Source organism: Mustela putorius, unplaced genomic scaffold, assembly GCF_011764305.1.
Source record: "Mustela putorius furo isolate JIRA1106 unplaced genomic scaffold, ASM1176430v1.1 tig00003898_pilon_pilon_pilon, whole genome shotgun sequence".
In the NCBI taxonomy this organism is placed as follows: domain Eukaryota; kingdom Metazoa; phylum Chordata; class Mammalia; order Carnivora; family Mustelidae; genus Mustela; species Mustela putorius.
In genome coordinates, this window is record NW_025422047.1 from 19,297,637 (window position 1) to 19,324,078 (window position 26,442).

General features: G+C 37.5%; 1 protein-coding gene across 2 annotated transcripts in view; it reads right to left on the reverse strand.

Annotated features, from left to right (window-relative positions):
* WDR72 (WD repeat domain 72) overlaps positions 1 to 26,442 on the reverse strand; it is a 212,070-nt gene that overhangs the window by 136,593 nt on the left and 49,035 nt on the right. For both annotated transcript variants that reach the window (XM_004755388.3, XM_004755389.3), the window contains exons 11-13: positions 25,511 to 25,744; positions 22,986 to 23,206; positions 20,307 to 20,502 (exon numbers count right to left, since the gene is read on the reverse strand). In XM_004755388.3, coding sequence (XP_004755445.1) covers positions 20,307 to 20,502; positions 22,986 to 23,206; positions 25,511 to 25,744 — 651 coding nt within the window. The remainder of the gene's footprint in view (positions 1 to 20,306; positions 20,503 to 22,985; positions 23,207 to 25,510; positions 25,745 to 26,442) is intronic.

Genomic DNA, 26,442 nt, shown 5'->3' on the forward strand with positions numbered 1-26,442 from the left:
GTAGAAGAGCAAGGCACAGTAAAGAGAACACGCTCAGGTGATCAAATATGCCTTACAGATAAAAGAGACCTGAATGTCTACGTAAAGAAAGGAAAGAAGGAGTAGTAATATTCCACACTTTAATTCCCTTCCAAATAGCAAAAGCTTGCTCCCTTGATTTTATGTCTCTTGTAATTGGCTCATATTTTTAGTATTTGCTATCTTCTATCTAAAATTTTTTTCAACTCCCACTAATATTTACTTTCCAAAATCAACAAAATTATCATGGCCCATTATCAATTAATGAATAGTTTTAAATTGCTTATTTTATTTTTTTTTAATTAAGAAATTATTTATTGGGGCGCCTGGGTGGCTCAGTAGGTTAAAGCCTCTGCCTTCAGCTCAGGTCATGATCCCAGGGTCCTGGGATCATGCCCTGCATCGGGCTCTCTGCTTGTTGGGGAGTCTGCTTCCCCTCCTCTCTCTCTGCCTGCCTCTCTGCCTACTTGTGATCTCTGTCTGTCAAATAAATTAAAAAAAAATTTAATTAATTAAAAAAATATTTTAAAAATGATTTATTTATGAGAGAGAGAGAAAGAGAGCACACAAGCGGGAGGGGAAGAAGGAGAAGGAGAGAGAAAGAAGAGAGGGAGAGGGAGGGAGAGCACAGAGCCTGATGTGGGGCTCAATATCAAGACCATAGGATCACAGCCTGAGCCAAAACCAAGAGTGGGACGCTTAACCAATGGCACCATCCAGGTGCTCCTTAAATTGCTTATGTTAAATCCCCAGCCAGACCAACCCTATCCTAATACTCAATAATTAGGTCTGCTAAATCTGTGGGGAAAGGAATAGTTACTATCCCAAAAGGGACAGAAATGGTTAAAAAAGAAATCGTAGTCACTTGATGAATCCATCTGCAAATGATTAGAAACAATAAGATTCAAAAATATCCAGCTTGAGTAACATTTTTATTTAAAATTACAAATAAATAAATATGACACAGTGATTGACTTACTATCACTCACGGTGCTTTTCCTCAGAAGAATGTAGATCTTCCTTAGAAAAACATTACCATAGGAACATAAATCCTCCCAGGCCACTAAAATCACATATATTGTAAGCCTACAATATTTTTATCTCTTATTTTAATACCAGCATAATTAACACACATGTTATATTAGTTTCAGATGTACAACATAGTGATTCAACAATTCTGTATATTTCTCAGGGCTCATCAGAATAGGAGTGTTCTTAATCCCCTTCATCTACTTCACCCATACCCTGTTCACTACCCCCCTCTGGTAAATTTGTAGTTAGACTTACAAATTTTAAACAATTTGTTTTATCAAAAGCTAAAAGCATTTTCAATTAAGGATTCTGCTTATTGTGGGATTATAAAAAATCAAAATTTGGTAAGTAATTCCAATTACATAATTGGTAATGAAAAGAAACTATACTTATTTGAACAAAGCTTAACAACAACAAAAACATGTAAGTGTATACCTTTTAGAATTACATCTTTTTTTTTTCAGGTGGCCATTTTCTAACAGATTCCAGCACAGTAATGGGCTGTGAGAGAGTGGACAGTTATGTTTCAGAGTGACTATCTCTAAAACAGAATAGGCTTAAAAAAAAAATGGCCTCACTATTAAATTTTGTAGTCAAATTCATGAAACAGGTTTCAGCAAAACAGCTGACTGACAGCTGTCATTAAACTCCACAAATCAAGGCATTTGACCGCTGGGTCTGTTGTAAGATTGATCATTTACCTTCAGCTACACATGAAATTCATTGCCTTGTGCACAGAAGTGTATGGAGATCGACCTAGTGCCCCCTTCCTAACAAAACCATCACATTTACTGCATCTTACTCCAGAAAATGTATAACTGACGGGGGTTCTGACCAGAGGGAGGGAAACTGGAGTTATCAAACCTAGCTAACTAGAAAGTAACTGAAGGAAGGGGAATGGTTCCGAAAATATTAAATCAGGCATGAAGGTACATGCCTTCATTCCTTAATACGTTTGAATATAGTATATTCAGCTGTAAAATAGATTGTCAAGGATGTGGCTCATTTTGTTCTATACAAAGGTTCTAATATGATAACAAACTCGTGATTGGCTTCACATCACCTTCTATTCCTTTAGGGCATATAGAATACATTTTTACAAAGTCCCTGACCACCACGACCTTAACCCCAGTTCTGCCACTGCCTCCAGCACATTCAGAGCAACCTTGGGACTTATCAGCTGGGCCACACTCAACCCTCACATCTAATTCTGACCGCTGACCTCCAGAGAAACAGAATAAAGGGGCCGGGGTGGGGTTAAAGAAAAAAAGGGATCGAAATACCTAAAGGTTTATAGTTGCTGAGATATAAAAGGAATACAAATAATGCATTCATTTTAAATAAATTTTAAACTAAGTTTCTTTTTACAAGGTATGTACTCATTAAATATTCCATCTTCTTAAACACGTGCGAACACCATAGAATCCACTAGGAATTAATTTTTCACCTCACTCTAAAACTTTAATACAATTTACAATCAATTGAAGGGGTGAACACAGGAAAAAGTGTTTCTGTATTATGATGTGAAGAATATATCTAATTAATTATATAATGACCTATTATATACAAAACATTAAAATTATACTGCTTCTGAGTACCGCGAAATGTCATTCATTTTGTACTGTTTGATTTTTTTTACACCAGATAGGCTCATGCTGTCAATTTAAAATATTTCAAGAATAGTCCTTTATTTCCCCTCATGCTTTAGGTTGAAGGTTAAGTTAGTTGGAGGTTACAATATCCTCAATAAAATGTGACGCTATCATTTATTCACTTAGGTAAATATCTTGCTGAGTTGGTCTCGAATTTTGCCTGCATAGAGGAATGGTATTGGGAAAGAAAAACATAGGACACAGTCTCCTGAATAAGGTTCTGGATAACAGGTGAGGGCATATCCAAAGTCTCCTTTTTGGGGGTGGGTACAGTGGAGTGCGCAGGGCACAGACACTTTATTTATTTATTTATTTGTTTGTTTGTTTATTTGTGATTGTATTTATTTATTTGACAGAGAGAGATCACAAGTAGGGAGAGAGGCAAGCAGAGAGAGAGGGAAAGCAGGCTCCCCGCTGTGCAGAGAGCCCGATGTGGGGCTCGATCCCAGGACCCTGAGATCATGATCTGAGCTGAAGGCAGAGGCTCAACCCACTGAGCCACCCAGGCGCCCCCAGATACTTTAATTACAATCAATTTCCCTTTTGGGACATGACAGTCTTTCCCTCAGGCACATAATAAGTGATCAAAGCTCCAGCAGACATGTCAGGGTTTAGTCTGAAAGCACCAATGCTCTGTGTACCCTCACTGTAGTTGTGGCTCCCCAGGTTATCTATAAAATTTCATTCCATGTTTCTGCAGCCAGTGACCCAAAAATCCTTTCCAATTTCTTTAATCTTCTATCCCACGGACTTACTCAGAAATAAGAGCCTCCAGAAAGGATCCTACCTGCACGCCAATACAACAGGCAGAATTCTAAGATCCCCAATAGCCGTCATCTTCATGGGATGCCTTCCCTAGTGGATATGATGGAACAGCACTACAATGATTATGTTGTTACATGTCCAAAAAAGGGACCTGGAAGTTAAATCAAGGTTTATAACTTAGCTGACCTTAAAATAGGGAGATCATTCAAGTGGGTCAGGCCTAATTAGGTGAGCCTGTTAAAAGCAGAGAGCTTTGGGGGCACCTGGGTGGTACAGTCAGTTAAGCAACCAACTCTTGGTTTTGGCTTAGGTTGTGATCTCTGGGTCTACTTCAGGCTCTGTGCTCAGCATGGAGTCTCCTTCAGATTCTCTCTCCCTTTCTCTCTGTACCCCTTTGTGCTCACTCTTTTTTTCTCTCTCAAATAAATAAACTTAAAAAATAAAAAAAGGCAGAACATTTTTTTCTAGCTCGTGGAACAAGGCGAAGTCAGATAGATTTAAAGCACAAGGATCCAAAGTGTCACTAATGGCTTTGAAGATGGAGAAGGCCACATACAAGTGTAAGAGTGGCCTCTTGTAGCTGAGAGTGACAGCTGGTGAACAGCTAGCAAGGACCTCAGACCTACAACCACAAAGAACTAGACCCTGCCAAGGACCTGAATATGCTTGGAAGTGAATTGTTTCCCAGAGCCTCCAGTTGAGAGCTCAGTGGGCAAAACCATGAATTCATTCTCTAAGAACGAGACTAAGCAGTGAACCTAGTTAGCTCACTTAGACTTCTTACAGAACTGAGAAAGTAAATGGATGTTGCTTTAAGGGGGCAATTTGTGGTGATTTGTTACACAACAACAGAAAACTAATACAATTAGGACTTGTAGAAGCATTTTTACTTTGAACCAATTTTAGACCTCAATTTTTATATATTTTTTTCATTATTTTATATATGAGATTCCTGCCCCATAAAGTAATTAATTACATAGATGTATAAAGTCATAAAAACAAATGTGAGGACTGGTTAGACATTTAATTTTTTCTTTCTTTCTTTCTTTCTTTTTTTTTTTTTAAGAGATTTTATTTATTTATTTGACAGAGAGAGACACAGCGAGAGAGGGGGCACAAACAGGAGGAGTGGGAGAAGGAGAAGCAGGCTTCCTGCCAAGGAAAGAGTCCAATGTAGGGCTCAATCCCAGGACTCTGGTATCATGACCTGAGCCAAAGACAGATGCCTAATGACTGAGCCACCCAGATGCCCCTTAATTCTTCTATAAAGATTCTATTTATTTATTTGATAGAGAGAAGACAAGCAGAGGGAATAGCAGAAGGAGAAGCAATCTCCCTGCTCTTGGACTCAATCCCAGGACCCTGGGATCATGACCTGAGCTGAAGGCAGAGGCTGAACCAACTGAGCCACCCCGGCACTGGCCCCTTAATTGTTTTTTAATAGCCCTTTTCCCAACCTCGTGCTCTATTAGGAGCCATAAAGATATGTGCTACAGAGCTGGTGATTAAGCAGTCATATACCACAACCACAAACACACACACACACACACAAGACTTCTAAAGCACTCAATTATTTTGGGAAAAATTGTATGTAAGATTCATATTTTTCCCTTCCTCTTTATCATCTTCGTCATTAGCAAAATTTTCATTAGCTAATGTTAAGTTTAAGTGTTGAAGTGCTTTGTTTAGCACTTAGCTTACATCTTATTTAGTTTTTAAAACAATTCGGAGGATTATAAAACAAACAAACAAACAAACAAAAAACCTCTGAGACTCAGAAAGGATATTTGTGTGTATCAAATGCCCTGTATGTCTCAGGCTATTTGTGTCCCCTGGTTGGGAGGATGAGTTAGGACAGGCACTTGAACTAAAAGCTAGGAAGGACCAGTAATGCTAGGGAGTGCAGTTACATTTCCACCACAGACCCAGAGGACTGGTTTGTTCAGTGTTGAGTTTAAAGTAGATAATGTTTGGCTGGCAATATGGAGGAGAGAACTGAAGAGTCTGGCAAGGTAATCAGTTAAGAAATTTTCAACAGTCCGGGGCGCCTGGGTGGCTCAGTGGGTTAAGCCGCTGCCTTCAGCTCAGGTCATGATCTCAGCGTCCTGGGATCGAGTCCCACATCGGGCTCTCTGCTCGGCAGGGAGCCTGCTTCCTTCTCTCTCTCTCTCTGCCTGCCTCTCTGCCTACTTGTAATCTCTCTCTGTCAAATTAAATAAATAAATAAATCTAAAAAAAAAAAAAAGAAATTTTCAACAGTTTATGTAAACGATAATAAAGATACCAACCAATCTGTTTCTAAACCATTTTATTTTTAATTTTTTTAAAAGATTTTATTTATTCGACAGAGAGAGAGAGATCACAAGCAGGCAGAGCAGGCAGAAAGACAGGAGAAAACAGGCTCCCTGCTGAGCAGAGAGCTGGATGCGGGGCTCAATCCCAGGACCCTGAGATCATGACCTGAGCCGAAGGCAGAGGCTTAACCCGCAGGTGCCCCATATTTTTAAATGTTTTTGGCACCTCTGAAATATATAATTCCATGTCTTAGTGGAGGCTTATAAATGCAGTACATAGTTTATTTTTCAATGACCCAAGTTCATCACTAGGCACTGTCAATAGTATTGGGCCCAGAAAACAGTACTACCATCTGGGATGACTGACTAGGACTTTTATAGAATAGGTTGTTTAGGTTTCTTATGTAGCCAGGGGTCTTTGGTTGGTTCCTAACTCTTGAGAACCAATTCCTTCTCCTTCTTTAGCCAGAGCATTTTTTTTTTAATTTGATTAGATTTTACCTACAATGTTACATTAGTTTCAGGTCTATAGCATAGTGATTAGACAACAGTATACATTAGGCTAAGCTCATTACAAGTGTAGCTACCGTCCGACACCATACAGCACTATTACAATATCATTGACTATATTCTCTGTGTTGTGCCTTTTATTCCATGACTTATTTATTCCATAACTGGAGGCCTGGACCTCCCATTCCCTTTTGCCCATTTTGCTCATCTCCCCACCTCCCTCTCCAAGGCAACTATCAGTTTGTTCTGTGTATTTATACACCTGATTCTGCTTTTTGTTGGTTGAATTTTTTTCAGATTCCACATATGAGTGAAATCGTGTGGTATTTGTTTTTCTCAGTCTGACTTATTTCACTTAGCATAATACCTTCTGTGTCCATCCATGTTGTGACAAATAGCTTGATCTCATCCTTTTTATGGTTGTGTAGTATTCCGTTATATATATAAACCATGGAAGGAGTCTTACAGAATATAGATAGGTCTTCTGGCATTAGCTATTAGAGTCTAAATTAAAAAACAACGATGGAACATTATGCAGCCTTAAAAAAAGAGAGTGTTCTGACAGGTGGTATAGATAGCATGGGCGAACCCTGAGGACACCATGCTAAGTGACATTACCCAGTCACACACACACATAAACACAAATATTGTATGATTCCACTTATATGAGTAGTTAAATTTACAAAGCAGAAAGTATAATGATGGTTGCCAAGAGCTGAGGGGAGAAAGGAATGGGAACGTAATTTTTTAATGGGTACAGAGTTTCATTTGGGGAAGATGAAAAAGTTCTGGAAATAGATGGTGGTCATAGTCTCACAATAACATGTATGTACTTCATCCCACTAAACCTTGCACTGAAAAACTGTTAAGATGGCAAATTTTATGTTACAAGAATTTTACCACACACAAAAAGGCATCTGTGTTGATACGATAGCCCAAGGAAAATACAAACAAAAAGAGAAGTACTCTGAGAAGAGACCCAGGGATTAATATAAAGAGGGATTGCAGAATGAGCACAATGAGAAAGAGGGGCTGTTGGCCATCGGGGGATGAGGCTGCCATGTAAGGCTGAAGGAGAGACAAGAAGGCCATTGGTGACAGTGACTGCAGACAAGCCAAGTACCTGCCACCCAAAGGAAGACAATTCATCTTAGGAGGTGAGGGGACCTCAGGAAAAACAGTTTCATTGGATTATTGTAGACAAAACCCAGATTGCATGGATTAAAATATATTCAGTAAATGGGAGACAAGAAAACAAAGCGTATAGAAGGAATTTTGTAGAAAACTATCAATTACTTTGGGCAGAATGACAAAGATAATAGAAGATAATAGAAGCTCAAAATTCCTTATCCAAAAATTGGGGTCCATAAGGCTTTACAATTCAGGATTTTTCATATTTTGGAGAGAGAAGATAATGCACATATGTATATTGTACAACAGCTATAGGAGAGCCTAGGAGAACAGACAGTGATCAAATAAGTCATTTAACTGCAGGTTAAAAATAAAGAATATTTATACTCAGTGGAGTAAATAACCTCATATGAGTCAAGTTTTGGTTTTGTTGCTTTACCACAAACTAATAAAAAAATCCCTTTTGTTTTCAGAGCTTTTTAGATTTTAAATTGTGGCAAAAATTATAGGGAGCTGTATTCAAAATAATTGGTAGCTAGGAGGTCAGAAGTAATAAAAGTGATAATCTCTGAGATGAGTTTCTAGAGAGCATTGCTAATATAAGATATTATATCACATCATGAATTTGACTTCTCCTTATATCTACATAGGTAAGTTAAGTCACCTATTTCCAAACCCCAAGTTGTACTGATTGTTTTGTTTATGCCATCTATAATTAAATTGTAAGGTGCTAAGGATTCCTTTAAAAACAGTGCTTTAAAGAAAACACAACTTCCTTTATAAAATCATTAATGATGGATAGCTTCACTAATAAAGCAATCTTGGGAAAATGATCATGGTTGTAAGAAATGAAGATAATAAAATTTTATTTTAAATGACAAACATAAAATAAGAAACAATATAACAATGGGGTTTTCAAACTAGACTTAAAAATGATGCTTCTGAAAGTAAGAAAAATGTGGTGATTAAAAAAGTTAAACCTCCACTGCAAATCATGGATTAAAAGTAAATTGTTTTGTTAAATTTTCTTATTCCCATTATTTTCCTGAACTCCCAGCCCATAAATGTTCTCAGTTCTGATCTATCATTTAGTTAAATGATTTGGATAAAGTCTTTATCCAAATGGATATATAAAAGACTTTATCCAAATCATTTAACTAAATTTACAAAAACAATTTTCTATCCATTTAAATGATGAACTAACTCTAAGATGACATCCTGTGTCCCTCAGTGGAACTTCTGTTACTCTGAAGCTTCCAAGTGGCTGCAAAAAGCCCTTTGTCTTCTCAGCACAGAGACCTAGAGGGGAATGGAATCCACAGGCACGTGAATGTGAACAGGACTGGGGAAAATAGTGGACCAATCCACGCCAGGGCGTTTTCGACAGGCTGACATTATCAACCAACCTTTTTTGTAGCACAGGATATAAAATCTGACATTCCTGCAGTCAAAATCTCTGCTCGCCACTCCTGGCCAAGGACTTGACCTTTGAATTTGTTTTCATCTGATTCATCCCTAGAAACATGAAAGACCCATCCCATCAAATCCTACCAAGTAAGTTAGTGGTAGGAGTTGGATATTATTGATACAGTCAGATGAATAAAGTGCATCTGATATCTTTTATCTGTCAGCCAAATCAGAGAACCTACTTTCCCAGAGAATAACAATCATTACAGTCCACTGAGTCTCGCTTTTCCAATCATTTCTGTGGCAGCTGGCTACTGGGAAGTTGCTAGGGAATTGAAAAGAGGCAGAGTGAGGAGGGGCAGATGGCTCCTTTGGGTTTATTTTGCCAAATATGGGAGCTGTGAAATCCACTAACGTTCCAAGTGTCCATATAAAAAGGGGCCTAGCTAACGAGGAACCACAGAGCAGTCATCCTGGGATGTTCCTCTTTCTGCTGCTATTGAATAAGCTCCTGAGATTTAATTCAGATATGTAACAAACATATCCAATGAGCACGTGATCTAACAGTGTAATCAGACTGCAGGAATCAGTTAAAAGTGATGACAGCAAGTACTTCCTTTATTTAAGTAAAATCCAGGAAGATAGTAATTGACAAGGGAAACAATAAGACAGCGAAGGGTGGGACCCAACTGGTGAAAGTAACTTTAAAAGAAAAAAAATTTAGTTTTATCATTTGGATGAGTGTCTATTGATTTTCATATTTGTTTCTGAGCATACATAATGTTCTAAAGTTATCCTGCAAATATTACAATATGCCTAATACATATTAACATGCCAGATTTTTTTAAAAAGTGGGTTGAGTAATACCTTAATTAAAATGCACACACACACGCACACGCGCGCACACACACACACACACATACATTCACACAAACACCTGTGTATGTGTTTCATCAGATAACCATTAATTATATAATGTAGAATTTAAAAAATAAGTCAGGATGTCTCAAAATAATATAGGACCATGTCCATGTGAAGTATAATTCTGTAATAAAATTAGATAATTGTTCAAACATTTATAGCTAATTAGGATTGAGAAAGAAGCAAATCCAAATTTGGGGAAAAATACTTGTGTTCTTTTGTTAGTAGCCTTTCAATGTGATATTCAGATTTTAAAGGGCACAGCAGAAACTACCTCATGTAGATAATTCTACTCTTGAAATTTTCTACATCGTGGAATTGCCTCACTTTGAAAAGATTGTGCACTTACAAGAGCATATTAACATTGATATGATTTGACCAAACTAGAGGTCTATGTTCACTAGATGGAATTCTAGAAGACTACTCTGTGTGTATTTGTGTATCCACACACATGCATGTAAGGGTGTTTAATGAGGCTTTATATCAATGTAAAAAAATATATACAATGAGACTCCTATGCCTCTCTTCAGTGATACAGTGTTGGCAGATTTAATGTAATAAGGTTAAATTAAATTATTATATTTTTGTTCTGATGTGTGTGCATGCATATATTTAATATATATTTTATATTATGTAAATATGATACATAAATATATCAGACATGTTATATATTTAAGATATATATTTATCTTATATAAGTATATAAATAGATATCGACCTATGCTTCCCAATTGTACTGCTACCATTGAGTAACTTCAGTGCACCCCACATTAAAAATCTTTCAAACTAACAGAAAGCCTTAACTTTTTACATGCCATGAACCTTTTCAGCAGTCTGGGGAAAACCAGTGAGCCAAACCTTTTTTACAATATTGGTTTAAAATGTCAAAAATAAAATACATAGGATTATCAAGGATATCGATTACATTGAAATACAATTAGCAAAATATATTAAAAACCATGCTTATTTATTCATGTATATAATGACAAGAGCTAGTGGTATGCCTAAAAGTTTATCGCAGTGGTAAACATAGATGGTACTTTGAGATACTGGGGACAATTGTGATGTGATATGAAAATATCTGTCATGTCTACTGTTGACAATGTCACAGGTACTGCTAATACTGCTGTGAAGCATTTCCTCCATTCAAAGTGGAAAGAAATGCTTCACTTCATTTAGCATTCCTTTAAAAAAGGGATTTGTGGATTTCTGAAGCTCCCTGCTACACCTCTCAGAGTGTTAACATTAAAAATGAAAATAATGAACTAAGAAGTGGATTAGGCCTTCCAAGAGACTTACATGATATACAAATAAATATGAGTATGTCTCAGTATATATTAATATGTGAAGGAATAAAATACTGGAAGTATAATATATTAGCCATTCAGAATGATTATCTGTAAGTGTTGTGATTCTATTGCTTTTTCAAGATGTCTTCTTCAGACTTTCTTTGTTTTTTCTTTCGATTGAGTTGAAATTGACGTCACATACAGTGAACAGTTTCAAAGCATACAAATCGGTCGCATTTAGTGCATTCCCAATGTTGTGCAAACAGCGACTCTCTCGAGTTTCAAGACTTTTCATCACCTCTGAGAAATATCGCCTACCCATTATGTAATCCTTCCCTCCCCAGGAGCCCCTCCCTTCAACTCCTGGCAATCATTAATCTGCTTTCTATCTCTATGGATTTGCTTATTCAGGATATTTCATATAAAATGAACCATATAATATGTGATCTTTTGTGTCTGGCTTCTTTCACTTAGCATAATATTTCTGAGGTTCATCCAAATTGTGGTATGTGTCAGGACTTCATTCCTTCTTAGGGTGGAATAATATTTCATTATACGTGTACACCATAATTTGTTTATCCATTCATCCATTGATGGACATGTGGGTTATTTCTACCTTTTTGGCCATTACAAATACTGATTTTATGAACATTTATGCTCAAGTTTCTGTGTGAACATATATTTTCATTTCTCTTGGGGGTATACCCAGGAGTGGGATTTCTGGTTCATATAGTAATTCTATGTTGAACTTTTCAAAATACTGCCCAACTGTTTTCTACAGGGGTTGCACCATTTTATATTCCCACCTTGGGAAACCTTGTTCTTTTTCATTTCCTTTTTTTAAAATTATAGGTATCCTTGTAAGTTAAAGTGATACCTCATTGTGATTTTGATTTGCATTTCCCTGATAGCTAATGATGTTGAAATCTTTGTATGTGCTTGTCAATCATTCGTACAGCTTCTTTAAAGAAATATTTATTCGGGTTCTTTTTCCTTTTTAAAATTGGGCTGCTTGTCTTTTTGTTTTGTTGTAAGAGTTCTTTTAATATTCTGGATATTAAACCTTTATCAAATATAATTTGAAAATAATTTTCCCCATTCTACAGGCTGTCTTTTCACATTCTTTTTTATTTTTAAGATTTTATTTATTTATTTGTCAGAGAAAGAGAGAGAGCACAAGCAGAGGAGCAGTAGGCAGAGGGAGAAGCAGGCTCTCTGCTGAGCAAGGAGCCAATGAGGGACTCGACCTCATGACTCTGGGATCATGACCTGAGCCAAAGGCAAATGCTTAACCGACTGAACCACCGATGAGTCACTATCTTTTCACATTCTTGATAATGTCCTTTGATGCACAAAAGTTTTAATTTTAATGAAGTCTCATTTATTATTTTTCATCTGTTGCTGTAGATTTTTTTTATTAGAGCAACCATGTGGCATGTGTGTATGTAGGTGTGTATGCATACACACATATATGCTTACATGTATGCATATATATTTGTACGTGTATATATACATATATGGTTATAGAGAGGCACATATATTTGTATATGTATATACATACATATGTATGCAGATATATGTGTTAATATATTAACATATATATAATTAATGAAAATAATAAATAAAATTAATAAAAATAAAGCCAGTATTCTCTCATAAGGAATGTCTTACCTCTTTCCTGCAACATTGTGTTAAGTGTCATCACCATCATCATCATCATCACCACCACCATGAGGAAACTAAGGCTCTGATCAATTTAATTTAGTGATTTGCCGAACAGTGAACAAATGAATAGAGGCAGAATCTACTGTCTCTAAATATTAGGCAATAACATCCATTTGATACATTAGGAGTGAATAATGAGTTATTAACATAAACTGCTGTGGTAATATATTAAGGATCTGTAATAAGTACAGATAATATTTATCAAGTGTTAACTGTGGAGAAGAGATGGTGAGTCTTTGAGGAATTCAAAGTGAACTGAGATAATAGAGATTGGAGAGAGTAGAACAAGGATTCAAATGTAGCAGTCTGAATCCCAGGGTTCATGATCCTAACCGCCCTGGATGCTAATTCCCACTTGAGACATTAAACGTTGATAACTGAGCAAATATTTAGTAGTTAACCTGCAAACAAAGTTCATCTACACAAATGTGTACATACACATGTACATACCCATGCACACACACACACACACAGTATCACATGAATCAAAATCTCAAATTACAGTGTAGCTGTGATAACAGGGCCAAAGAGGAAGAATTCAAAAAATAGGCAGCAAACTGAGAATACGTGTTGAGTAATAACACCAGTAATTATTATAATAAAGAAGAAAAGGGCTTGGAAAAGGTGATGTAGGAAAAATCCCATCCTGTGCTTTAATGTACCCTATTTTTCTTTTCTAAAAACAATCATCCCAAGAGGGTTCCATCTGTAATCTCCCACAACAAAATAACGTGGCTTTGAGAAAATAACACACTGGGAAGACAATTACTTGCGGATGCTGCATACCCAAAATCTACCTTTGACACGCACATAATGAAGGTCATCCTCTGGTTGTGCTGACAAGGCACCTGTACCTACAGAGGGGTGACCTTGATGAGAAAATCAAGCAAAGCTGTCCTTCAGAATGGTGTGGTTGGTAACTAGAGGAACTAAAAATTTTTTATTTTATACAGTATATACTATAAATAAAGGCAACAAGATAATACTTGTGGCCTGGAAAATGACTTCTCCAGGTAGTGACCTTGTGTGATATTTTGGCATAGCAAAATAAGAATTTAATCACATGATTCTATTCTCTTGGGTAAAATTTGACTGCACATTTCTGAGAAGCTGTGTCTAGCATTCATCTATATATCCCTCACCCTAAACAATTAAAGCAAACTCCAATCTATAGTAGAGGATTAAATGCTAGATTTTCTAAAAATATGACCTATTATATGGCTATTACTCGGCAAAAACCTTATCTTACCTTTCTTAATAGTTTTATTTTTAAAATTTTCTTTTTAAGACTATGTATTTTAAAGCCACAAAAGAATAAATGCTTCATTTACATGGTACCATATAGACTAAATAATTTTCTAACTAACTGGTACTAATTGCAGTAAGAAAATAAAATTAAGAGAGAAAATTCAACACCTGTGGCAAAAATAACTCTGGAAGGTATTTTTCTTCTTCCTGACTTCCTTAATTTCATATGCAGAGGCTTTGTTCCAATGGTCTGTTTATAAGAGAGTTGTTTTAAAATGCAGAATTTGTTTTCCCACAGAAACCAAGTCATGACCAGAGGCTAGGTCCTCAGGCCAGGCTACTGGAGTGAAGCTTCCTGCTCAAGGTCACACAGCTCACATTACCTGAGCAGAAACAGGAAGAAATGAATAAAAATAGACTCACATGGATCCTGAGTTCTACCCAGTTACTGGCCAAAGACTTTGTTTCCCCTTAAACTCCAGGCTGTCAGCCGCTGCTTAGATTTCCTGAGGACCACAACCCCACCATAGATGTAATACCTTTCAATAGTCTTCCTGAAGTAAGGAGTGCCCCCCTCCCAGGTAGGAGGTGTGGGAAATGGACTGGCAGCTGCCCATAACCTGTGCAGGCACATCTAAGAGCTTCCTGAACAGGGGAAACCGTTTCAGCATCTCCAGGGGCTCAGGAAAGACTGCCTGAAGCAGTGATTCACAGGTTCGCCTCTCCTTCCTTTCCATCAGCTATTGCTACTGTTGTCGGGAGTGCCTGCCAATAACAGTCTCCTTCCTTGCCATCTGCTGTTTCAAATCTGTCAGCTGAGAAATCAGATGCCCAGAACTGTGGGTAAACTGAGAGCCAAGCTCTGAGAGATAGCCCGAGGCCCTCTCCTTCAGGAGAGCATTAGCAGCCATTTCTTTTCTTCTCAGAGCTTTCCTTATCTAATTCCCTGTTTGACAGTCTCAAAAAGATGACCTCCATCTACAAGAAGTATTCCTGTGTACAATGCGGAGAACAAACTAGAAAGACACATGCATCCTAGTGCGGGCACCTTCTACCTAACCTGGGCGCCTTCAGACCCCAAAACATCTCCTCACTAGCAAACTGGGTATAACTATATAGTCAGGATGGTGTAACGGATTAAAAATTGTACACTGCTGTAGTATGACTTATGAAAATCATGATCTTTAGAAAGAACTGCCATCCTTCTTAGAAGTCTGTAAAGCATACTGCAGGGCAAACCCAGCCAGCTCCCTGCTTTTGTAAATAAAGTTTTATTGAAACACAGCCTCACTAACTCCTTTCTATATTATCTATGGCTTCTCCTGTGCCACGAAGGGCAGAGCTCGGTAGCTGCAAAAGAGATCATGTGGCCTGCAAAGCTTAAAAACTTTAGTCTCCAGTTCTTTATAGAAGAAGTTTTTCTGATCTATCTTATCAAGAGTTTCATTTCAAGCAAGTAAGGTTTCATTTTTACATACACACACGTATGCGTGCACACACACAAACCACACACACAAATTGCTTAATATGGCATATTTCACAACGCAGGTCCTAAGCTTAACAGAAGACCTTCAGTATTAACAACTGTTATATCAGTAACACATGAGAAATTCATTACACGAGTTTTCTGCTATGTAAATCTGGCAGAGTGAATAGAAAAGTCCTCAGAATTATTTTAAATTCAATTCTTAAAAGAATAATGAGCTCAGAGCTGAGATTTATTTCTGGTGTGTATTTTAGGGGGGAAAAAATCAGTATTACATTATCCCTATTGTGTCTCAACAGCAAGGAGGGTGACAAAGCTGCCCAAAGTTGTCAGTGCCAAACACATTGCGGGAACTCAAATATTAATCAAAATGACATCTCCAATTTTTTCCCTTCCTAATCAGGCCTAGACATCATGGGACATCCGGCAAATCAATAAAAGAAACTAGATGCCCTCATCATTCCCAACCTGGCAGTGCTGCATTTTTAGCCGAAGACGAAGGCCTTTGCTGTTACATAAATACTTCTCTGCTTTGATTGTCCGCCTCTCCCAGGAGAGGAACATGCCCACCAGTGACCCCAGACTTTATGCTGGCATGCATCTGACCGTGCCACCTGTCACCATGAGAAACACTTCCTACAACTTCAAGATAAAATAGGCAAGGGGGTACGTGGCTCTAGAATATGCTGTACATTCTACCCAAAAGAATAAAAAAATGAGTAAATAAATCTCATCAATAAAGTGAAAACGGGGTGCTTTAAAGTGTGGTGGAAAACTGATGAAGTCTCCTATCTTCCACACTCGGAGAAGGTGGCGCAGGGACTGACTTATACCCTAATCCCCCACCTTGAAGCAAAGCGGGGTTTCTGGCACAATTGAGAATTAATTGCTTTTTAGCTTCATTTCCCTTCCTTCGCCTTTTCTTTCTAGGCTCCTTTCCCACAAATCGGGATCCCACTCACTCCTCCTGTTTTCTCTGTATGAGCTCTGGGGTTGCTCTGGTGCTAAAAGATGCCTTTGTGTCAACTTATCCCTCCTTCAGATATTTAGAGGAAGCAGAGTACTGGAGAAACAGAGCAGGGAGTGGATCTGTTCACATATGGATTGAGGTTTGAACCTTCTAGCAAAGCTAAAAGGAAAAACCCCAGAAAAATTGCTTGGAGTAGAAAATCCACAGACTCATACCCGAGGAAATGAGGCAGGTCACGTGAACTCTAGAAATCCTACGGTAGACTTGGAGGAGAAAGTAAGGCTCTACCTACAGGTGGCCAGCCATGATCTAAGAGCCACAACATGGGCCAATATTAAGGTCAACTCATTCAAACTGAGTCTACTAAGGTCCAAGAAAATTAGTCTTCATTCATTCATTCATTTATTGGTCCACGTGTCAGGTACGTCAGGGAGCAAGACATGCTAGAGCCTCACAGCCTCTTTTCAGTCCAATCGTTTTGGTCTTTGTTGGTATTTTTCCTCTAACTGTATGAAACTACAAATGGAAAAGACTTTCCCACTTTTACAAGAAGAGGATAAAACCGAAATCTAGCACAGTAAATGAGAGGGAAGTATCTTAGCCAGATGAAATCCAACTAGGGCAAAAGAAAGTGGTTCATTCAATTTCAAACAAAATTGGAATTGCAGGGGCGCCTGGGTGGCTCAGTGGTTTAGGCCTCTGCTTTCGGCTCAGGTCATGATCTCAGGGTCCTGGGATCGAGCCCCACATCGGGCTCTCTTCTCGGCGGGGAGCCTGCTTCCTCCTCTCTCTCTCTGCCTGCCTCTCTGCCTACTTGTGATCTCTGTCTGTCAAATAAATAAATAAAAATCTTAAAAAAAAATGGAATTGCAGAGGTTAATGGCAACCCAAAACAAAGCAAACTAAATCTAAGCAGCGGCTGACAGACACAAACTAAAAGGAACAGCATAAATTTATCCAAACAGGATAAGCATGGTAAATGATGAGGGAAGCCAGGGTATCAGCCATGGGCATAGTGTTGTGGGGGTTCAAGTAAAATTGTTAAAGGGATGACGTTTTGAAAAACTAAAGAGCCACATCACAAATGGGAAGGCATTTCCATAATTATTAGTAATATTTTCACTATTTTAAGTTCCATCTTAGGTTGAAGTAAGGTTGTTTATAAAGTATTAATGTAGATGACCATGAGATAAACAGCCTCACAGCCTCATTTGAAATAAATATTTTATATTTAGCACTAAATGTGGACACATTTGATATGAAAATTCTAAAAAAACACTTTCTTATAGGAAAAAATATGTAGAACCAGCCACAGAAGATCCCTGAGTTTAAGTATGATGTGTTCATAATGGCCGGGATGTCAATTATTGGCCATTTGACCACTCCCTCCACCCCTTCCCTGCTCCTCTGCACCTGTTATTGGGCCCCGGGCTAATGCCTAGAACTGAATGTCCTCCCTCTTTGACTACTACTTGGATCAAACTAAGAAAGGTGATTGCAGAAGAACAGAGAAAACTATTTCTTCCAGCTCTTTCTTTGTCTCAGTCCTGCATCTTTGGGAGGAGCTGTTACTCTTCCATGACTTCAGAGAGTGACCATTCCTCCATGGTTTCCACTCTCACACGGGGCCACTGACACTATTTTCTCCTCTTGTTGCTTCAGCCCTGGGCAAGTGGTAGGAGCTCCCTGATTCTACCAGCATCTGGGTGATGGGGGCCTCACTATCCATTCCTTCTCAGTTCCCGAAGTCCTATCCACACCCTTATAAATAGCCCTTTCATTGAAGTCTCCTCATTTGACCCATCTGGGTTAAATTCAATTTTCTGCCAGGACCATGACTGAAACACAATTTTGGCATCTATTTATTGACATAGAAAGATGTCTGGCAGAAAGTAGATTAAAATATTAATAGCAGTTATCTTTAGGAAGTGGGACCGGATTATTGGTTTTTCTTTATTTTTCTCTGTATTTTTCAAATGTTCTATAATATTCGGTTATGGATTGGGGAGTATAAAAAGAAATGATAAAATTAAAACAAAATGTGGGAATAAATACAGTTTCAAAAAGTACTAGAAGTTGGGGCTCTTAGATGGCTCAGTCGGTTAAGTGTCTGCCTCCGGCTCAGGTCACAATCCCAGGGTCCTGGGATTCGGCCCTGTGTCAGACTCCCTGCTCAGAGGACTCTCCTTCTTCCTCTCCCCCTGCCCCTCCCCACCATTTGTACACTCTTGCTCTCTCTCCCAAATAAATAAACTTAAAAAAAAAAAAAAGTACTGTGTTTTGGCTTCCCTCCTTTACTGCCCACCCCACCAAAAACTATGTAAGTAAAAAGATGCATGGGCTGAAACGTGTCCTGATGGGAAAATGGAACTGTAAACACTTGTCAGTTCTCAGCTATTTCTTTATTCTCACTAGATTCTACTTTCTAGGAAAAATATGCTTGATAACCAAGCCTTCACAATTTCACAATTGAAAACAATGCAACAGCACACATTTACCTGTTCTACAGGCTTAGATTCCACAAGAAGAAGTCAAGATTTTGCTGTGTTCTTTGATCATATTAATAATAGTTTACTATTATTAAAGGTATAGCACCTATAGGTACTGTTTACAAGCATGGTCAGTATTAGTTAATTTAATCCTGACAGGAAGGTGGTATCATTATTCCCATTTTATAGATGAAGAGATGGACATGCTGTGAAGTCAAGTTGCTTGCCTGAGGCCAGTCTTTGTTAGCAGGTCCTGGAAACAAGCCCAGGCTTTAGAGCTCATTTTATCTATTATACTCAAGTGTCACTCAGGTTGATAGATTAACTAAGAATTCTAAAACTCTCCTAATTTTGTGCACATTTTGCAAAGAAAGATGGGACCCTCAGATTGGTTCACTGCTTATTAGCAATGTAATCTTGTGCACCTACAAATCAGTTACAAATTCCTCATCAATAAGATGGGGAATAAAGTCTCCTCCACCACCCTAGCAGTTGTGATAATCTAATGGGAAATGAACATAGGAGGCCATCTAAGCTGTAAAGCAAGGTACAAATGTAAGGCAGAATTACACTGTACCCTCCATCCACCAGCACATTAATACACCAAAGTCAAATGTAAGAAAATAGCAATTATTTTGGTGAAGTATGACTCTAAACTAGCATACTATAAACAATCCAGTCTGTTAATAATATCCAACATAAAACCACCACTAATTAATCAATAAAAATCATGCAATGGGTTCAGTAAAATATTCTCTTAGGTGTACTCCCGACTCACATTCATTAATTACCTTGCTGTATTTGATAAGTTCCAAGCATCTGCCTGAAATGTGTTACTCTCAATCTTAAGTTATAGAGTAAAACTTTTTTGAAAACCTTAAGGTTCACACTGTACATTGTCTACACTATGACATCAAAAGTTCAATTGAGCCACTCAGTTTTCAGTTTCCCTGACTCAACTTTTTGGAGTTTGGTAATTAATTATATTCCATTATTACTGATCATCAATTAGCTCAAAATGTTGCTGAGATGGTGAGTATGCTGAAGAAGGCAGAATTTAATGATAATTTGAGACTGGTAGGACACTAAATTTCTCTCTTGTTAATAATTAACGTAGATAACTTATGTTTTTATTTATAGCTTCTAGAAATATCCGGCTCATTCCTGCACACTGCTCTGTCAGCGAACCATCAGTTGGTCAAGATCTGACTTGGGCTATTGTGTTTTGTTTTCCACACACACCTTCAACCGAAGCCATTAAATGCAGCCCAACCAAAGGTTAAAACAGAGTTCTCTGGAACCCTCTGCCTAGCCAAATGCTTTGATGCATAAGTATAGAAAGAATGAAAGGGGTAAAATTCCAATTTACCTGTTTCAATTTCCCAGATGTAAACGGAGTCATCTGCACATCCAACAATTAAAAAATTCTCAACTGGGTGCCATTTTATCAGCCTCACAGGGAAAAGGTGCTTGCGGGCATGAAGGAGACACTTCTTTCCCTCAAGGTGAAGGAGAGCCACGGAATGGTCACTGCACACACAGCAAATTACCTGATCAGTTCTTAGCTGTTGGGGGAAAAAAAAAACCCACAAAAAATGGCATTATTTGTAAGTAAATAATCAAATGCTTTCCTTAACACTAAGTCTGATTTTTTCCCCCTAGTAACATAAAAATATTTTGTTTAAACAGCATTTACAAAAGGACATTTTTGCTTTCTACAGGATCTCCTCACAGAACACTGTGAACACGAGCTTTAAATACGGCGTAGATTTGAAATTCAACAACTTATTAGGAAAAGTCAAGAGACAACAAGTGAAAAAGGAGAATTCCAAGCCAAATCTACTTATAAGATAAATGAAGGACTTCACCGTCACTCAGCAAATTCAGGCAGTGAGGCAGCCATCGGAAATAATGCAGAATAAAATAAACCCCAGAACTAATTTGTTGCCACAAAAAGAAGCTATTTGTAGACACAAGCTTAGGCCCAAGGGTATCATGAGCTGATATTTTCCACTTAGAGCCTCAGAATGTGATTTGGTGCTGTTCCCAGAACTATTCAGATTCTAATCCAAACAGGAAACCCAGTGTAGACACAATCTAAAAGAGGTAAGCATTAGATAGTTCTGACTGAATGCACAGCTTCAAAGATACAAGGACCAAAAATAGGCTCTCAGGACAAAGATTAAGATACTTTTTTAAAAAGTCAGCATGTGGTTACCTTGAACACGGTTTAGGACAAAGACCATCCACGCTGGGTGCTGAGAGGCTAATCTGGGAGGAGTTTACCGGGCAGGTCTGTGCCTCACCAAGCGGACCCTGTGTTAGTCAGCTGGTGAAGGGGGTGGCTGGGGCGGCTGAAGGGAGGAGGGTTGGCTGGGTAGTGGCTTTTCCGCCTCTTTGTTGCTTTTCTAACCCCTTCCCTATGTGGATGTTCCTACTTTCACAAAGGCAGTGAGCCAGAATTTCAGCTGCTGTGTTTAAAGCATCAGTTGGGATCCCTTGAGAATCTCCCTGTGCCCATTACTGACCTCTTTCTATGGGGTGCTGGGGAGCAAGTTATTTTTCCTAATTCATTCTAAGAAGACTACAGAAATCCTGAGGGAAGAAAAAAAAATCACAAAATGGCAGGTGTGCTATACGGGGAGCCTGCACTTGTAGAATCGGGCAGATGGCGTTGCCTCCCCATTATTACCTCTTAGAGAACCTGCACAACCCACAGCCTCTGGAACAGAAAGCCCAATGTACTTAAGGAAACATATGCATACATACAACTTGTGAACATACACGTAACACGTGAACACAGAACCTACAGCCAGAGGTTGACATATAGTAGAGATCAACACTCGGTCAATCAGATTCTCTTTTCCATGCATTTGAAAACTGAAAAGCTAAAAGAGGTCATAGGTAGAAGCAAGAGAAAGGAGAAATCACAGAAAACAGACTCTTGATGTAGGGACTTGAAGAGTAAGTAACCTTTGTTCCTGAATTTAAGTTCAAATTCCACGGGGCCTTTGCTGTAGTGGTTTGTTTTGTATGTCTAAAATATTGCTTCTTATGCCCTTTCAATAAACTCCTTTTTTATTTGGTTTGGTTTGGAGTTAAGTCATTTATAACCGAGGCAGAAGGAAAATGGGTCAGGATTTAACTATTGTCCTGGAGCTTTGGGGGGGAGAAATGATTTAAAAAATCAGGAATAAAAGACATATCAAAGTATCCCAAATCACCATATGGAAGCCTTTTTTTAAAGTCTCTTCACTTGGTTCCACTGATTTGTTTCATCTTTTGTGTTACTGAAGTATTTCTTTCATTATGTCTTATTACAAAAATACAGTGTAAGTTTTCTCTGAGTTTACCTTGCAACTGATTTATTTTTATGTTGCTATTACAGAGAAATACTTTTGACAAGTCAATCAACTGACTGACAAACTCAGGAAAATCAGAAGTTGATTGTTCATATTTTAAACAAAGATGTCAGCTTTGTGGAAGCTGAAATTAAGTTTATATGACATGCGAAAATTATATCTGAAAGTATTTCCTTTTGTCTTGCACAAGGTAGATGCTCAGAAATTTGTTAAACAAATGAAAGAGCAAACAAACATCAATTTAAGAAAAAGAAAATATAAACTATTATAAAAGTATATTATTCAAGTAAAAGTAAATTATTCAAGACAAATGTTATTTTCTAATTTATAGATTCCTATACATTTAAATTCTTCTTACACTGTTTATTAAAATATTATTCAAAAAATAAAAAAGAAAATTCCATTAAGATTAAGATATAAAATTAGGGGGGAAAAAAGTAAAAGAATTAACTGGTTTTTGAAAACACAAAATCTTTGACTGAGAATCAACTTGCTTGCATAAATTATAATAATAGTAATGCATATAAAAATTAGAAAGGAATTCATAAAAATTATCCAGTTGTATTATGCATACATAGAACTTTTTTCTGTGGGAATATGGGTTAATTTCCCCAATTTTTAAAAAACATTCTGTAATGTTATATAACTTCAATTTATGGTATGTTTTACTCTTTGTCTTAACTTACTCTGAAATTATCTGGCGACATCAAAAGACTTGTTACTGGACCAGCTTCCAAAAAGAATTTATGCAAAATTTCTTCAGTAAAGATGTTCCATAAGATGACACATGAGTCCTGGTCCCCAGACACAAGCCAGCTTTGGTCTAATTTTGAAGAGAGACCATGTGGGTAAAGTAATGAAGTAACACTTTGGTGATGGCCTTTGAGAACTTTGTAAGGAAGGGACTCTGGAAAACAATCAAACAGCAACTAATAAAAAAAATGTTTTGCTCAAGAAATAGCGCTAACATTTTCTTTTATAAAATATAAATGCAAAGAAAATATATAAATAATTAAAGCTAGGCAGTTGGTTTAAAAACAAAAACAAAAACGAATGAACAACCCTTGGGCCATCCCAAAAGGCAAGAACGTCCTCATAAGCTAGGTCAAGCTTTTGATGAAGACTGGTTGTTCGAAGTCTGCCCATTCTTTAAGGATGTTAGCAAGTTAGCTAGCACCAATGTTAGTTTAGCTAGCAAGTTAACAAGCACCAAAATTAGCTAGCACCAATTCCAGTGCCATCAAACAGCAAAGGCTACTTTAAAAGAACAAACAATTCATACATTTTGCATCTACAAAAATTCATCTCAGGACTTCACTGCTGCCCTTTCAATACACATAACCAAGGCTAGTATAAAAGAAAAGCAAAGTTTCACAGAACACTTTCTGCCTTAAAAAATATTAGAGATCACTTTGTTCGAACTCTGTGTTTTACAGAAAAAGTACCGGAGGTGCAGAAAAGTTAAGCAACCGGAATACAAGTGTAAAAAAGCACAGCATAATGTTTGAGAGCAGAGTTCTGCTCTTACATGAATCCAGCTTTGGTCTTCTAGGTATGTCCCTTACCAGGTGGGTCACCATGACAAATTGCTTTTCCCCTCTAAGTCACAGGTACTGTGCATGAAAAACTTGGAATAATAATAGCACTTCACACAAGACTGGTGTGTGGAACTTGGTGGGAATGTGGGCATTGCATACCATACTTGTACTAGAACACAGGGCTACTGATGCCCAGTTCCCATACTGCTTCTTATATTATCATTAGCTAAAACTTAAAAAAAAAAAAAGGAAAAGAAAACCATAGACCACAAACCTTTACTCAAATTGAAAAAGAGTCCCAAAGAATCATTATTACTTCCTTTAAAGAATCATTAGTTATTTCTATTCAGAGAGGCACATCCTCACTTTACATCCCTAAGCAAACCAAGATGAATATTAATTAAAATGCTCCAGTCAAATGTACGTTGGTGCTAGTTTTACAGATAAGAAAAAATTGGCCTAGATAAAAAGTACTACAGCCTTAAGCTTTTCACTAACTTTTAATAGCAGCCATTGAGCTGTGTAGCAGTATATGACCTGTCCTCTGTTCTTTGCTATTCACTCCTCTCTCTTAGGTAATCACTGAATATAAGAGAGTAACATTTAGTAAGTAGCCAAAGTAAGCTGAGAACAGTAACAAGATGTGTCTTAAAAAGTGAGATTTGGCTTTTACTCTTAAGGACCTTGCAGTCTAGTAGGATCCATGCATTGAAAAATACTAGACGTATCTACACATCCCCAAATCTCAATCGCTTCCTGTACATTCCTTCGTTTACATGAGACAACTTACTGCACAACAGTATTTATTTAATAGGTATTCACTGATGCAATGCACAAAAATGTATAAGAGCATATTTACATTTCATTAATAAAAAAATAAAAAATTAGAACAGGAAGATACCATTTTCTCCTAATTGGCAAAAACTAAAAAGTTTAATAGCACACAAAGTTGGCTCAGGTGTGAGGGAAAACGGCATTTTTGTAGGCTGTTACTGGACACACATATGCAGAAAACAATGTTAGATATATTTTCAAAATTAAAAATACTCATTGTCGATCCAGTAATTCTACTCCTGAGAATTAATACTATAGATATTCCCACATGTATATATGTGCAAAGATGGTAAATTCAGCATTGCCTCCAGTAGCCAAAGACTAGGAAAAAATGAAATACCCATTAATGGAGATTTTTTAAAAATTAAAATGTGATCATTATTAGTTATTTAAATGGTACTCATAGAGAATGTGGGTGTGGAACATGGAACTCATAGAGAATGTGTTCCAAAATATTTTATTAAGATACGTTTTAGGAGATTTCAGTGAAGTGTACAAACTATGCCTCCATTTGTATAGTATCATTAAAAGAATGCATATTGCTATGTTGGTATATATTTGTCTATGCATAGAAAATTTCAAGGAGGGTATAAAGAAACTTATTAGCAGTTGTCTTTGTTGAAGGGAGCTGGAAGATCAAGGAAGAAGAGAAACATTATTTCTTGTTGTATAACCTTGACTTAAAAAAAACTAGATGTTTTTACTTAAATATTAAAATATGTACACATTAATTAGCAAATGTCAGCAAATTTTTTAAGCTTGGCAATCTTCTTATTACAGCTTGTTAAAGTTGAATCTTAAGTAAATTAAATAAATAGGGTTAAATAAAATTCAACGACCTTTTAATAAAGAACCGCCTTCTAGAAGTCCTGCTTTGGCAGCATTCAAAGCCTGTGTAATGAAAATTGTCCCGTCTTCACAGCCACATATTAGTTTATCAAGACTTGGAACATACTCTGATGAAGTGACTCCCACTGTTCCAGTCCCAGAGACACGGTCAATAATACTTTGTGACATGATATGATGCTTATCAAAATTATCTTGAAGGGTCCAGGTGGCCGAGATGGGTATTTCTAAAAGGAAAACACACAAAAAAGGGAAATTTGGGTTTATAAACTCAACACTGATAATGAAAATGTTCTCAAGGTATCATCCCTTGGGGGTACCTAGAGGTTCTTTCTCCATCCTAACAGTGACTTGGCCATCCACAGAAGAGGTCTCCCGTCATCTGCTGCCTTTATTCCAAATGCTATTTCACTGGTCGTCTGTCCTTCAAGGAGCCTCAGAAGAATAGGTGTGTATTTATTTTAGGTGCATTCATTTTAGACTTAGGTCAACTGAACAGAACTGAGAAAGTCTTGCAGTGATGTAAAGTGGTGATCCAATGTCACAGGTTCTCTATGTGTCTCAGCAACATTAAGAAGGAAAACTGGGGGTCTCTTAGTTATGTGAGGAAAATGGAAGAAATGTATTCTTTAAATATCAAGAGTATGAATATCACAAAATCATACTAGACCCCCAGGAAATTATCTATTAGTACCAAGAACATGGGTTATCATTTTTGTATAGCTTGCCACCCAACCATTTGAACTGGGCCTCATGTAGGCTCAGATAGGGAGAGAAGCTTGGATTCAGGAGCAAAGAGGGCAAGTCAAAGCCAACTTATCTCTCTATGAAAGAGACCCCTGGCCTTGCAGCACACATGCTACAGTGACTGTGAAAACCTAGAGCCCAAACATGAGACAAGCACCGAGTGCTGTCATAGATATCT